The sequence below is a fragment of the Oculina patagonica genome, chromosome 14 (assembly GCF_052425735.1).
Source record: "Oculina patagonica isolate OP01 chromosome 14, crgOcupat, whole genome shotgun sequence".
NCBI classification, from domain to species: Eukaryota; Metazoa; Cnidaria; class Anthozoa; order Scleractinia; family Oculinidae; genus Oculina; species Oculina patagonica.
Window position 1 is genome coordinate 23,910,726 of NC_135771.1, and position 14,592 is coordinate 23,925,317.

At 37.7% G+C, this 14,592-nt stretch overlaps 3 protein-coding genes and 2 long non-coding RNA genes across 6 annotated transcripts in view; 2 read left to right on the forward strand and 3 right to left on the reverse strand.

Annotated features, from left to right (window-relative positions):
• Positions 1-14,592, forward strand: part of LOC144639311 (inactive pancreatic lipase-related protein 1-like) — a 210,974-nt gene that overhangs the window by 20,603 nt on the left and 175,779 nt on the right. The gene's annotated exons all lie outside the window — the stretch shown is intronic.
• LOC144638573 (contactin-associated protein 1-like) lies at positions 289-2,844 on the reverse strand. Its single transcript, XM_078497764.1, has 3 exons — positions 2,482-2,844; positions 2,265-2,382; positions 289-1,579 (listed from the first exon to the last, which is right to left on the reverse strand). The coding sequence occupies exons 1-3, from the start codon at positions 2,800-2,802 to the stop codon at positions 960-962; spliced, it is 1,059 nt and encodes a 352-aa protein (XP_078353890.1). The 5' UTR covers positions 2,803-2,844; the 3' UTR covers positions 289-959.
• Positions 4,576-7,445, reverse strand: LOC144639362 (uncharacterized). Its single transcript, XR_013568147.1, has 3 exons — positions 7,405-7,445; positions 5,457-5,655; positions 4,576-4,734 (listed from the first exon to the last, which is right to left on the reverse strand). It is a non-coding gene; the product is annotated as an uncharacterized LOC144639362 (long non-coding RNA).
• Positions 5,505-9,871, forward strand: LOC144639356 (uncharacterized). Its single transcript, XR_013568139.1, has 3 exons — positions 5,505-5,645; positions 7,394-7,444; positions 9,721-9,871. It is a non-coding gene; the product is annotated as an uncharacterized LOC144639356 (long non-coding RNA).
• On the reverse strand, positions 11,896-14,315 carry LOC144638057 (contactin-associated protein-like 2). The gene is made up of 4 exons (XM_078497155.1): positions 13,967-14,315; positions 13,747-13,864; positions 12,649-13,125; positions 11,896-12,353 (listed from the first exon to the last, which is right to left on the reverse strand). The coding sequence occupies exons 1-4, from the start codon at positions 14,303-14,305 to the stop codon at positions 12,178-12,180; spliced, it is 1,110 nt and encodes a 369-aa protein (XP_078353281.1). The 5' UTR covers positions 14,306-14,315; the 3' UTR covers positions 11,896-12,177.

Genomic DNA, 14,592 nt, shown 5'->3' on the forward strand with positions numbered 1-14,592 from the left:
GACCGGTTGCGGCAATTAGAAGTTTACAGGAGCGACTATTGTGCTCGTGGCCTCCTCGCGTGTTGATAAGCTCGCGTGTACCCAGAGGTTCCTAAAGACGCTCGCGCACGCACTCTCTTTTGAAGCTTGCTATAAGACATTGCCTTCCAGGGCCCTATTTCTTCCTTCGTCTCAAAGTATCCATAATTTTGTTTGGTGATAGAAGGACCTAAACTCGCTTTCGACTATAAATTCGGTCAATTTGATTTGTGATGTCCTTTTACCCCTCCCCCTTCCCCCGATCCACCCCCTGTAGGTAGTTGAAGAAGCCTTCATTCGCTTTCGACTATAAATTCGCTCAATTTGCTATGTGCGTCCCCCTTTTAAGCTGGTGTTCCCAAATCAGAAGTTCGTGTCAGGTAGATAGAAGAGATGGGGAAAGACAATTTTTTTAAAGCCTCTTATTTCAAGGCAAAAACAGCCCTCTAATCTTTCATTCTTTTTCCTTTTACAATGAAGAATTTCGCTGCATAGAGTATTAAGTCTTGAGCGATGAATAAGCAGAAAACGTTTTTTTTAATTAACACTTGCATTATCAACTCTACCTTAATTTACACATGGCGCAATTTGATTATTAATAAGAAACAACAAATCGGGCAATCAGAATTACTTTAGTTTACAACCGAAACAAAATATTTGATCCTGATTTAAAATCACCTGTGATTTCGATTCAAACATCGGCAACGACAAGAAGTAACAATCAAACTCCGTTATTTGGTCCACTTTTTCTAAATAACAAACCTACTACGCTAAGGTGTCATGAAGTCGGTTGCTAATTAAATGTTAATTACCAGTGTTCATTAAGTGCCTGACCATACCATGGCATATTACTTAGTAAATGGAACGTAACAGAACTGATGATGTATTAAAATGCAATGTTAAGCTAGGAAGTCAGCCGGAGTACTGTAACACGACCTGGTTTATTTGCTTGTAACTCCGTAACACTTCAGTTTCCCCAGAGTGTGATAACCATATTCAGAACTGCCGCCTGTGTCTCTAAATCTCAGCTGTTTTACTGGGAGGTGGGATTTGTCAGTCAACAAACCGCTGTCCTCACGAGGCGTTAAATCATCTTTATCGCAGTTGCATCCATCCCCGGCGTCAGCGCAGGTGCCAGTTACCCCGCATGCGCACTTGTAAGGAAAGCTGGAGTTACTTCCTCCCCAATACGTCATCTTGTCTCCATCACGTGACACCCACCAGCCATGCAAATTACCGTCGACTAATAGCTTTGAGCCATAACACTCGTACTCGATAAACTGCTCACAGTGGGTAGATATGGATGTTAGGCTTCCCAGCTGGTGAAGATCTGCCTCAGTGTAGTGGATGTCTCGTTTATAACAGCCTTGTGGGTCACATCCTCTCACGTACTTTCTGTCTTCACTGTCGTGACTGATGACTGTCACGCCAACGTTGTTCTTGTCAGTCATATCACAGTTAACAGTGAAAGGTGTCACGCCTCCTTCTCCATCAGGGTCGATGACGTAAGAACCACTTGGAGCTTTGGGATTGCACAGCTTAATCACACTGCAGCTTTTTGCTACAAGAAAAATTAAACGTGAGATAAATTTAAAAAAAAAACAAGTTAGGTTTAGAAGTTACAACTGTCTTGTGGTGCCGGGTGAATGGAGGGAGAATGGAAGGGCATCTAACTCTTGTTTTGTGTCTTTACTTAGCTTACTGTTTCTCTTCTCATTAAATGTTTCGTCGAGTGATGCAAGCAAGTCATATCATATTTCGTCAAAGGAGAATGACTCCTTTTTACCGTCCCACCTATCAGTCAATATTGAGGTCGGGTGGTACCGGTGTAATGATACCAAAATCGCACTAAGAATAATTTAAGACCCCCCCCCCCCCCAAAAAAAAAAAAAAATAATAATAATAATAATAAATAAAAATAAAAAATAAATAAATAAATAAATAAATAAATAAAAAAAGTGCTTCAGTTGACGAGCTTTGGGTTGGGAGTTCCATGCCATCAGAACTTTAACAGCTTTGTTTTGTAGCATCTGTAATTCTGATATTAGGGTATCATTATTTGTTCCTTTCAGACAACGTCTTCATATTCAAAAAGAGGTATGATTAGGGTATTGTATAAGATGACCCTGAGCATCAGAACAAGAAGACGGGCATCTCGACTTAAACACAGTTGTAAAAAGGGGATGGTTACTTTTGAATTGAACTAGTTTTCCAGTTAAACCATATATATATTTTCAGATTTGTACCTGCACATTCGCAGTAAGTTCCAGTAAATCCCAGCTTGCAGCGACATCGATAGGAGTTCAGTTCATATTCAGGAACACAGTCGGCATCGTTCTTGCAAAGCTCGCTTTCACATGGAGACTGAAAATAAAGTCAAAATCGGTTATATTATCCAACCTGTAGTTATTAAGAAGTTGACCAGCAGAAAAACGGTTTATGATCTGTTATATAAACTCTTACCAGTGGACTGTAATGATGGAATGTAGCAGTAGCTCTGTACTTGTCAGTGGCCAACAACTCACACAGATAAAGACCTTTCGAGTCAGGATACGCTGCAACGTTAAACGAGAAACACTTTGGTTCGCCAACACAAAGGAAAGCGCAATCAAACTGGTCTGCCACCATGGACGATGTTATTTTCTTCGCCCATAAGCAGTGGAAGGAATTTCGCTTAAAGTTACCGAAGGAAATGTCGCCTGTTGGGTTTCTATAAAGCGCGCTGTTTTCCATAGCGCGCATCGTTTGGAAAATAACAAACAACAGGAGTGGTAGCAGCAGCATGGCGCGGGGCTGCCAACAACAAAATGTGTTGTTTGAGGATGCAGGAACTTACGTTTCAACCGATATTATAACATGTCAGCGGTCTTGATTAATTGGTTGTATAAAAGGTTTTACTGAAACCGCAGGAACACCTTAAATTTCAAGCCATGTCGGAATATGCCAGTTATGTTAATTGACAGATAGATTTTTACGCAACAGTGGAAATTTGTCAACGTACGTTTTTTAACGCACGTTTTACGTACGTAAATATTTACCCGACCGACAGTGGAAATAAAGGTGGATTTCCACTGATACGTACATTTTTACGTCAAAGAATCTCATGGCGATGTGAACCTCCTAAAGGAAAACCAATTTCGTGTCCTGAAAAAATGCCGAGGAAAATTTGACTGTCTCATTAACGATATGCTGTTTATAAAGAAACTGCAACCAAATTTGAATACGCAGGCGGACTCCATACGTGCTAAACTCTTTGTTTGACAATGAACATTTTTACTTCACAGCTTTTATTAATTAATCTCCATTGTCTATTTTTAGTATTTATACATTTTATCGCATATTTTCTTTGCTTGATAATGAAGTTAAGTCAACGTCGAAACGTCGCGTCTTATAATGTTTTTAGCAAATGTCTTATCGCAAACTTTTATTGTAAAATTTTTTACTAAATCGCTACTTATAGCTATAGAAATCACCTCGCATAAAACACTGAACTCGCGTTAATTGAATGAGTTTGAATGCACACCACACGAAAAATCGCGTTAATTAAATGCATGTATATGTAAACACAACTTTTCGAAAATTCGCGTTAAAAAAAAGCAGGCAAATCGCCAAAGTATAAATGGCACCCGCTATAGACAAGCGTTTCCTTCTCCTTATTTGCCCACGGCAAACACGTAATAGACTAGTAATAAGAGAAGACGAAATTACCGCAAACTGAAAAGTTATTTTGACTGGGCTGAAAGCCAACGTTAATATCCTTTGGCGTAGGTTATAATAGGCTTGTTCAGTTGTTGACGGAATATGATATGCCTATGTTTGCAACACTTGCCGAAAACGTCGTTAAAAACATTAGAAAAACTTCTGGTTGGTTAAAAAAGAAAACACTGGAAAAGTGAAAACTGTTGCTCGCCGATCAAAACAGAAATAAATACTACTTCTTTCTTATCTTGTTCGTGTAATGAACTTTTCCGTTTCTAAAAAAGATACAGAAAATGTTCATCCAGTGTTAAATTATTTTTTTAGCAAATAATGGTTTTAGCAAATTTTTAGCGGAGCTCCCCAGCGCGCGCCAGCGCGCGGAGCGGAGCACCATGGGTAATGTGGGTACGAGAGAATTTTTGTAAACCCAGGAGGTCGAAAAAATTTGGTGCGTACGCCCGACCGCGCGCGCCTACAGACTCTCGGGGAGGGGGAGGGGAGTCACAAGGCAACCCGACCGGGGGGAGGAGAATGTCGTCTTATCATTTCTCAACGACTGCTTTCATCTTTGATATTAGACATGATTGGACGTCTTTGTTATGGCCAACTGACAGCTGTCAAAACAAGGTTTCCGCTGACCAGTATCACAGGACTATATCGCGGGCTCAGATGTAGAACACATCGAGGTTAAATGTTTTTTGAAGTTGACCGCTGACCAAGTGACATTTCACCATTGAATCGCGGGCGCATGTACTTTTCTGTGTGGAATTACATGAAGCGGAAAGTGAAATTGGGGAAATGCGCTGGTTGCTGTTGGCTCGGCTAAATAAAATCACAGTCACTGTGATAAAATTTATATTTATAAGCTGCTTATTTTGAACTTATGGCGATTCTGGTTTATACCTAAACCTTCGTGAAACGGCAAGGTTAACAGCAAAATTTTGAATATGGTTCAGAGTTGAAACTCAGGAAATAAACTCACAACATGCCGATTTACGAATGAGTTCACCGAGAGGACTCCGCGATTGAATCGGGGGTGGAAGAGGAATAATGAATAATGAATAACGGGCTAAAACAGAAAATGAATAAGGAATATTTAAGGTTCAATGCTTGGAATAATGAATAAGTCATTTCCAGTAAAGGAATAATGAATAGTGGTTATTCACCGTGCTCAAACATTATCTTTTATCTTCAGGCCAAAGAGAGGGTGGGACACTCAAAATAATTATTTTATGATGGGCATCTACAATAGTGCAACACTTCTACCAGAATGCCTAACATAGCGTTTCTGGGGTTCAAAAAATGAAAAATTTCCCGGGGGAGCATGCCCCCGGACCCCCCTACTTTGTTATGTATCAGGCAGCATCAAGACCTTCCCACTAACTATCTGGTTGCAAACAATTAAAGCTGACCCTCAGTTATCCACACAGTGACAATCACGTCCCATCAATACACTACAGTATTTTTGTTATCATTTTAAACTGCAATTTTGTCATTTAAAAAAAAGGATTGACGAAGGGGGGCAGGGTAAAAATATCTGATAACGAAGGAGGGCAAACGCATTTTTCAGGCACTGTCGATCAAATTCCACCCCCATCCCATACAAAATGAAGGTTTACTTTATTTAGGCAATAGGGAATAATGAATAACAAGAAAAGTCTGAAAATGAATAATGAATAAGTCGTAAAAAAAATGTGAAGGAATAATGAATAAGTCACTTCCAATAATTCCTCTTCCACCCCCGAGATTGAAAAGCACACGACAGTTTATTACAGATAAATTATTTCTGGATGTATTCCTCGTTTATCCCGGGATAGCAGCCAAAGAAAAGCGGATTGTGACCGACCGAAATGGACGTAAATCTTCCAAGCTACTTGTTGAGTTTAAAGCAAAGACGGTCAAAGACAAAATCCCTTTTCGAAACCAAGGTAAGCTAAGCTTATTATTTGTGTTCCTTTTTTAACAGTTTAAAAAAGTTTCTGTTATTTAGTTTATAAACAAGCATTCCATCTAATAGAACTCTTTCGTGTAACCGGTAAATGTATGTCAGGACAAGGCATACAACGTAAGTGACATTCGTTTTGTCTTAAACAATCAATCAATCAATCAATCAATCAAAACTTTATTTATAGAGGGTTACACGTAATAGTTTTACAACTAATAAATTTGTGGCCCTCTCTAATGTACTAAAAAAAATTAAGAATCTACTATAAACAATAATCTAATTTAAAATTTAGTTAAAACCTAATTTAAAATTCAAAGCAGATAGCTTCTACTGCGATAAATTTGTTTATCCTGTAAAGAGCTAATTTCCAGTTACACTACAAGATCAAAATTTACATGTGCATTTGCAAATTTGTAAGAATGTGGTCGAACATTGCTAGCTGACAGCCTTAGCGAAATATAGTTTTCTCAATGACCTATGCTATTTTTGCTGAGAACTTTGCTAAGTTTTCCTTATTTTAGTGAGTGAAAATGTTTTGTGAAAGTTTTGCATTTATAATCTGATAACAGCCGTTCTGGGAATAAATTGATTATTTTATTCATATTTTTCCAGGCGTAGACAATCGATAAACTGGTAATCGATAACAATCCATAGCAATCAATATCAATCTTCGTATTGTTTTACTTAATACTAACGCCATCAAATATGTTTAAAACGAATATACATACACCTCCAGGGGCTCCTTGGGATTAGTGATTGTTATTGATAACTGTTGATTGCTTTTTTTTAACTGTCGATTGCTATCGACTTTTATCGATTTTCTCAATCGATAACAATCGATAATAATTTTTTTCTGTGAGTTCTATTGTTATGGATAGATACCGTTTATCAATTTGTGATTGATATCAATAGATATCGATTGTATCGACTGATTTCCGATATAGATTTCTATTGATTGACTCCGCCTGGATTCTTATAAATTACAATAAAGAAAAAAGCACAGATTCTAATTTGTTATGTGTAAGATCATAAACATTTTTTATGTTATAACAACCAAATTGATCATTTATAATATATGATAAGGACTTGGAAAAAAATTCCAGTTTGCCCTGTGGTCAACAAGCAGCTCTCAAATTTTGCTGGCCTAGGACAGTGCATGTGACACTGTGTATTAGTAAACTTGTGACTGTATAATTAACTTGTAGTCAGATGATCATGACTTGCCTGGGCCTTCACCCATTATGCAAACAGGCATGAAAAATTAATTGTTTGACAGGAAAATCTACTTGCCCTGGACGACCAGAGGGGAATTGTGGCTATAGCAAGTGCTGCTATCTTGACGGTTGTGATTGGTACAATATTTTAAGCCTTTCATAGTTTTCCAGCCTAAAGCAATGACTTATCAGATATTTTTGCCTGAATTAGTTTTTCTACAAGAGTAGCAGGTTAGTTTTTGATCCTGAAATAAAAAAAAAAAGTTTAAAATGGGCATGTCTGCAATGAGGAGAATTAATATCATTTAAAGCAAATTTAAGATACATCTACATTCAAATGTACATCAAGCTTTATGAGGTTAATTGAGTGACGGGTATTTATGGAGGTTGTAAGAGGCAGTTTGAGTTTATCATTAATTTTATATACTTGCAAATCTGTTGCATTTCTAAAACTTGCTATATTAGGATTTCCATACCTTTTATGGGTTTTTGATATGCAAACATTTTGTTTTTATAGTGAGGGAAAACAGGAATTCAAGGGGTGCAGTTAATGTCTGTGATGATGAAGGTGAGTATTACATTAGTGTCAGTTTATACAATTATTACTCTAAATGCTCTGTGACAGAGTTTAGTTTATGTGAATCTACATTAGTGCATGAAACTTGTTTTTTAAGTGTAAAATTTTGGGGTTTAAGAAATGATAGGTGTTTTAACTGCTTGGTAGTTTATGTTTCCTTAAAGGAGAAGTTCACTCTAGAATGGCCATTTATTTTCTTTACACCAATAAAAAGTTTACACCAAGATATGACATTCTCCAAAATTTCAGCTTCCAACGTTCGCTATAACCCTACAAAATCTTTCTTAAAACTCGACAGCTAAACGCCGCCATCTTGGAGCTGGTAATGTATGCGTGACGTCAAAGAGCTCAGCCTGAAGTTTGGCGGGAATATTTTAATAGTCGAAACTCCTTGTTTTTTGTATTTCTTGGAGCTCCGTTTGAGCAAAATGGAGATGCACAAACAGGCATTTTGACAAACAAAATCCACTACGAAGAAACGATGAGTTTTGAGTATTTAAATTGGCAATTTAGGGGTAATTTGACAAGCGATTTTTTTTAGGTTTATTTTTGACCCAGGGATTTTTTTGGGTATGTCAGAAGACTTAGGGATTTTTTGGGGTCCTGAGTTTTGCCTCCATTCGATCATCCCCGTCATTTACAAGCCGGAGTACCCGCCTGGGGGTAGGGGTAGCAGGCGCGTAGCTGAGGTTTTAGGAAGGGTGTTCGTATTGACAGGAATATTTTTTAGGGGGTTATTAAATACGAGCGCCGAAGGCGCAAGCTTCTTGGGGGGTCTGGGGGCATGTCCCCCAGAATATTTTGAAATCTAGAGGCCCGGAAATGCTATTTTCAGCATTGTGCATGTCAATATTTCAAACTCAATGGAGTGTAAAATAACACTTATTTTTAGTCATAACAACAATATTTCCGGCGATTTGTTAACTTGATTCATTCATACATACATACCGGCTTAGTACACTAAACGTTTTACAAAAGCTTGACTTGTGGTACAAAGGCATCTCAGGGTAAAAGCTTAAGCCCCCCAGACCCCGGCTCCACCGTCAATGTACTAAACGCAGCGTCAAAGCGTCAATATGCACTAAATACACGTATCAACTGGGTCCCCCGAAATTGTATTCCCCGCCTTTCGTCTATTGATACTCCATTTATCAAATCCCGAACGCCTGTTAAGGAAATATTTTTCAACGATGGGATTATTTTGACTACATATAATACTAGGTCACTAGGATATATTGAGGTCACTTACTTACTAATTCACTACAGGACTATTTGTAAAGCAAACTTGACAATTGCATCATCCTCGGGTGGAGGTCATGAGAACCAATGAGGAGAGCCCATTCTCCTAACAATTTAATACTTTCCCGATACTTTTTGCGTTTTCTTGCAGGGTAATTTAAAAGCTGCAACACTAAATGTTTGTTTTCAATTCCCCCACTATTTGCTAAAAGCTGAAAATCAACAGTTTGTGTTTTCAGTCCTCCATTATTGACCTCCAAAGGGGGTTCGTTCGAACCCCTCGAACCCCCCTTCCTACGCGCCTGGGTAGGAGGGCAAAAAACCCAACAAGATCTGCTTTCTGACCCGAAGCAGATAATTACTGGAATACTTGTAATGATTTTGTGGGAGAAGTGCAAATTGACCTGTTCAAATTCTGCTTGTTATTAGCTAACCTTAATATCTACATGTAACCTTAAGCCCTAACTTAACATAAATTGTCTTGTTGTGCTACTTAGGCGAATAAAGAAATAGAATTTTAACACAGCTGAAATTTCACATGAAAACAAAAAGTTGATAAACTTTTAGAGCTGCTTAGGCCAGAATAGCCAGTTGGGCTTGTTGATGAGCCAGCTTAGTGTTTTCTTAGCTACGCTAAGAAAGGGGAGAATATGTAAGCTTTCATGGAATTAATCACAGTGCTTTCAACAGCACCTGTCGGAGAGCAATGTAAGAGTCTTAAGACACCTCATTTAATAGGGAAATCATGAATTTTAGCCAGTGATTCACCCCAAAACACCCACCAAAGCTCATTCATGTGCCAGGTCTTATTGATAGCACTATTTATGCCTTCAGTAGGTCAAAGGATTTTTTGGATTCTGAACATATCCCCCAACACAGTCCCTGGCCCAGGCAAAAATTGGAAAAATACATCTCTTTTTTATGCATCTGCAGATTGTTCTGAACAATTTAAGCTAATTTAAAATTATAAACATCCATTTGATGCCAATGATCATCAATAAATCTTATGTCCTTTTTGCCTTTTTCAGGGTTAACACGAGTAGCAGAATTTCCACAGAGTTGCAGACACAGCAAGAGATAAATGAACAATCAGATTATTATATTATTTTCTTCATTGCATGTAAAAATGTACTGTGTGTAGAATACAATTTATTTATAGGGACAGTTGTAATTTTAAAGTTTATGAAATAAAGCCAGATAAGGTACAATCATGTACATAAAAAATCATCCTGCTACCTAAACATTTAATTCCCAGTGCGCACGCTGCAAAGAACAGTAATTATCAGATAATGAGATACACATTTCATCATCTCTTAATGTATGGTAAAATGGCATGGTAAAATTTTTGCCAAGCAATCTATACCTGAGTTTAGAACTAACAAACAGTATTTATGCCTCTCCAGAATTTTTGCTAAGTTTACATGTAACTAAGCAAAGGGGAAAGGGATTCATATAAAGGAAAAAGGTCTTATCGTTTTGGGGGACCCTATTTTGCAGAATGACAGAATGTCAATATTTTGCTTGCCACTACCTTTTAGGCCTTTCTCGATTATGCTAGTAAAACTGGCATTTAATGCTACTAGAAATTCTCCCATAAAGCCAAAAAAATGCTAAAATAATGCCTGATTTCTTTTAAAAATGCCACTTGAATTCCAAAGAATGCTTTGTTTTATTTCAAACAAAACGTACAAACTCTTACATTATATGCTCATATCAACAACAGGTGATACTTAATAATTGTTTGTTTATAAAAAAGAATTTAAAAAAATATTTAAAAAAAAAACAAAAAATTAAATATTTTTAAAAAAAATTATTTAAAAAAAATAAAATAAAAATATTTTTTAAAAAAAAATTAAAAAACCCACACAAGTAACACAACAAAGTAAACAAGTAACACAACGCACAAACAGTCGAAACAGACAGAAAACAATCAAATTAAGTAATTAAAATTGTGAAACTTTAGGATTATTTATCCTTCTGAGTTCTGAGTGCTGAAATCTGGATCACAGTCATGAAAAATGACAGAAAATGCTAGCAATTCTTTTTCAAGAAAAAACGAAAAAAAAATGCTCGTTTTCCCAAAAAATGCCGAAAAAAATGCTAGCATAATCGAGAAAGGCCTACTACCTTTTACTCCAGTTTGCTAACAGGAAGCTGTTATTTTTAGTGTTAGGCAATAATAAAAGACTGTCATCGTCACCATTCCATCAATCAGGGGCCCCATTTGTGGGAGGGGGGGAAGCTACATGCAAAACTTTCCAATTGTATGCTATGTACAGCTGTAACATACCAGTTATGATGGGGGTATGGATATGTTCTAGAGCAACCCTTTCTTTGTTCTTGTTTAACTTTGAGAGTTGCGAGTATATCTTTAGAAGGTTATGCATAGACTACTAATGATATTTTTGATTGATCAACTTTTTAACTCTTATTTGGTGCTGTTGTCCATGGTGAAAGGGATACATATCATATATAAAGAAAATAACATGAATAAAAAAATCAGTCTAAAAAATTATCAAAGAGAAATAACTGAGGAGCTCCGCTTTTAGGCTTGCCTAAATCTATATATTAGCTATAGAAATCATCTCGCATAAAACACTAAACTTGCGTTTATTGAATGCGTTTGAATGCACACCACACGGAAAATCGTGATGAAGATGAAAAATCATGATGTCAAAACAGCCGCCATCTTGGATCCGCCATCTTGAATTTCAAAATTTTTCCAAAATGCCAGAAAACCACCCAAAATTACTGCAAAGTACTCAAAATAAAACTTTTGCTGTAAACCCGTAAAAATGTGAAAATAATTCCATTAAAGTTATTTTTTATGAAAAGAAACACGCAAAATTACAAATTTGGGAAAACATGCCTGTTAAAATGCCGTCGCCATGATGATGTCAAGTTTCTGACACATCATCCACCCCTACCAAATTATTGCCAGATAAATTTTAGCAAAACTCAGAAAGTTTGGCAGCGTTTGGTTGAATCTTAAAAAAGTTATAAGAGTTCAAAGTCAGCGCGGGCCTCAAAAGCCCCCCCCCCCGGTCTGAATAGGGTTTAAATACAACGTGACTCGTAACGGCTCTGGAAGCGTTTGTTAAAAGGAAAAAGTAAACTGTTTGAACATTCTTGATTTATTAACTGTACTAAAATTTACATGAGGCTTACCGGCATAACAAAAAACAACAAATCATGCAATCAAAATTAGTTTAATTTACAACTGGAACAAACTATTTGATCCTGATTTGTTATATAATTTTCAAATTTATCTCTGATTTCAAACATTGGTGACGAGAAATATATTTAAAGTCTGTTACTTACTCCACGTGACATTAGGTCGGTGTCTAATTCAACATAGCAGTTGTTCATTACCAGTATTAATTAAGTGTATGAACATACACTCAGTGGGAAATTACTTAATAGTAAATTGACGAGAATGCACTGTTCAGTAAGCAAATTAGCCGGAGTGAGAAACACGATCTGGTTTATTTGCTTGTAACTCCGTAACACTTCAGTTTTCCCAGAGTGTGATAGCCGAACTGAGTAGGGCCGTCAATGTCTCCGAATCTCAGCTGTTTTACGGGAAGAACGGATTTGTCAGTCAACAAACCACTGTCCTCCCGCTTCTTGCGATCAAGTTTGTCGCAGTTGCATCCATATCCTTCACAGCGGTCAAACGCAAAAGTTGACGTCACGTCCGGTTTACGCCGCCTCGAACTTTTGACTCGAAAGTGGGAAACTTTTTGCAAGAAATTGTTAAAGAAATAGTACGGTGAAAGAACAGTTCAAGTTGGGACACTCAGTGGAGATGAATTATCAAATTTCAATCCATAAGCGGCGTATAAACCTTAACTTTCCAGGGACGGCGTTAACTTTTGGCTTTAAAGCAAAAGTTTACGGAAAATTTAAGACTTTGTATGGAAAATTTTGGCGGCAACTACACATGAACTGCGCACGCGTGCTGCGTTTGACCGCTGTGAATCCATATCCAGGGTCAGCACAGGTGCCAGTTACCCCGCATGCGCACTTGTAAGGAAAGTTGGAGTTACTTCCTCCCCAATACGTCATCTTGTCTCCATCACGTGACACCCACCAGCCATACATGTTACCGTTGTAGAAGAGCACTGAGCCATGACACTCGTACTTGATAAACTGCTCACAGTGAGTAGATATGGCCGCTAGGCTTCCCAGCTGGAGAAGATCTGCCCCAGTGTAGTGGATGTCACGTTTATAACAGCCTTGTGGGTCACATCCTGTCACATACGTTCTGTCTTCACTGTCGTGACTGATAACTGTCACGCCAACTTTGTTCTTGTCAGTCATGTCACAGTAAACAGTGAAAGGTATCACGCCTCCTTCTCCATCAGGGTCGATGACGTAAGAACCACTTGGAGCTTTGAGATTGCACAGCTTAATCACACTGCAGCTTTTTGCTACAAGAAAAATTTAGGTTTAGTAGTTTACAATTTGTTGAGGTGCCGGGTAAATGGAGGGAGAAGTGGGAGGGTGTAATTAGCCATGTTCAAAACGAGCAGGGGACTGGGTACGAATATTCAATATCGATTGCACTGAAAAACTGGGCCCGTCATCTGAAAGAGCATCCAAAAGTTAGTAACTCAACCAAATTTGAGAGTTATTGGTTTAAACGCATAGGTATGGTTCACTTTTAGAAATTGCTAAAATAAGAGAGCTTAGTATGGATTGGAGGGACAGCTGTCCATCCAGCAATACTAAGCTCTCTTATTTTAACGATTTTTAAAAGAGTTCCATGCCTTTGCGTTTAAACCAATAACTCTCAAATTTTGTTGAGTTACTAACTTTTGGATGCTCTTTCAGATGACGGGCCCAGTTTTTCAGTGCAATCGATATTGAATATTCGTACCCAGTCCCCTGCTCGTTTTGAACATGGCTAATTAAACCAAAATCGTCCTAAGAAATGATCAGAGCATCAGAACAAACACATTTGTAAAAAGTGTTAGTTACTTTTGAACTAAACAAGCTTTGCAGTTAAAATGTATGTTCAGTGATAAAGATGTGTACTTTCAATTTTGTACTTGCACATTCGCAGTAAGTTCCACAGAATCCCGGCTTGCAGCGACATCGATAGGAGTTCAGTTCATATTCAGGAACACATTCGGCACCGTTCTTGCAAGGCTCGCTTTCACATGGAGACTGAAAATAAAGACAAAATCATTTATAATGTTCAACCTGTAAGTATTAATAAGTCAGCAGAGAACTTGTGTATGATCTAATACTCAAAATATAAAATCTTACCGGTGGACTGTAATGATGGAATGTAGCATTGGCGTGAAACTTTTTAGTTGCTCTGTACTTGTCAGTGGCCAACAACTCACACAGATAAAGACCTTTCGAGTCAGGATACGCTGCAACGTTAAACGAGAAACACTTCGGTTCGCCAACACAAAGGAAAGTGCAATCAAACTGGTCTGCCACCTTGGACGATGTTATTTTCTTTACCCATAGATAGTGGAAGGGATTTTGCGTAAATTCCCCAACAGAAAAATCGCCTGTTGGATTTCGATAAAGCGCGCTGTTTTCCATAGCGCACATCGTTTGGGAGATAACAAACAACAGGAGTGGTAGCAGCAGCATGGCGCGGGGCTGCCAACTTGAACGAAATGTGATGTTTGAGGATGCAGAAACACCTTAAATTTGAAGCCATGTCTTAATATGTCAGTTATGTTGATTGATAGGTTTTTACATCGCGTGCAATGCTTAATGTTATTTTATTTATTTCTCCTTGTTGGGTCAATAAAAGAAATGTTTTGTCTAATTATAAAAGTTAACTTGAAATTTGTGTTTGGAGTTTTCGAAAATTTTCGAATTTCGAATTTTAGAGAGTATTAATGACGTGTGTTTGCTAACAAGTAAATGTTGGG

Coding starts and splice junctions, on each gene's coding strand:
- LOC144638573 (XM_078497764.1), bottom strand. CDS start 2,802: ATGCTGCTGCTACCACTCCTGTTGTTTGTTATTTTCCAAACGATGCGC. Junction 2,383..2,481: donor TCCATCATTACAGTCCACTG/GTAAGAGTTTAT, acceptor CTTTATTTTCAG/TCTCCATGTGAAAGCGAGCT. Junction 1,580..2,264: donor AACTTACTGCGAATGTGCAG/GTACAAATCTGA, acceptor TTTTTCTTGTAG/CAAAAAGCTGCAGTGTGATT.
- LOC144638057 (XM_078497155.1), bottom strand. CDS start 14,305: ATGCTGCTGCTACCACTCCTGTTGTTTGTTATCTCCCAAACGATGTGC. Junction 13,865..13,966: donor TCCATCATTACAGTCCACCG/GTAAGATTTTAT, acceptor CTTTATTTTCAG/TCTCCATGTGAAAGCGAGCC. Junction 13,126..13,746: donor AACTTACTGCGAATGTGCAA/GTACAAAATTGA, acceptor TTTTTCTTGTAG/CAAAAAGCTGCAGTGTGATT.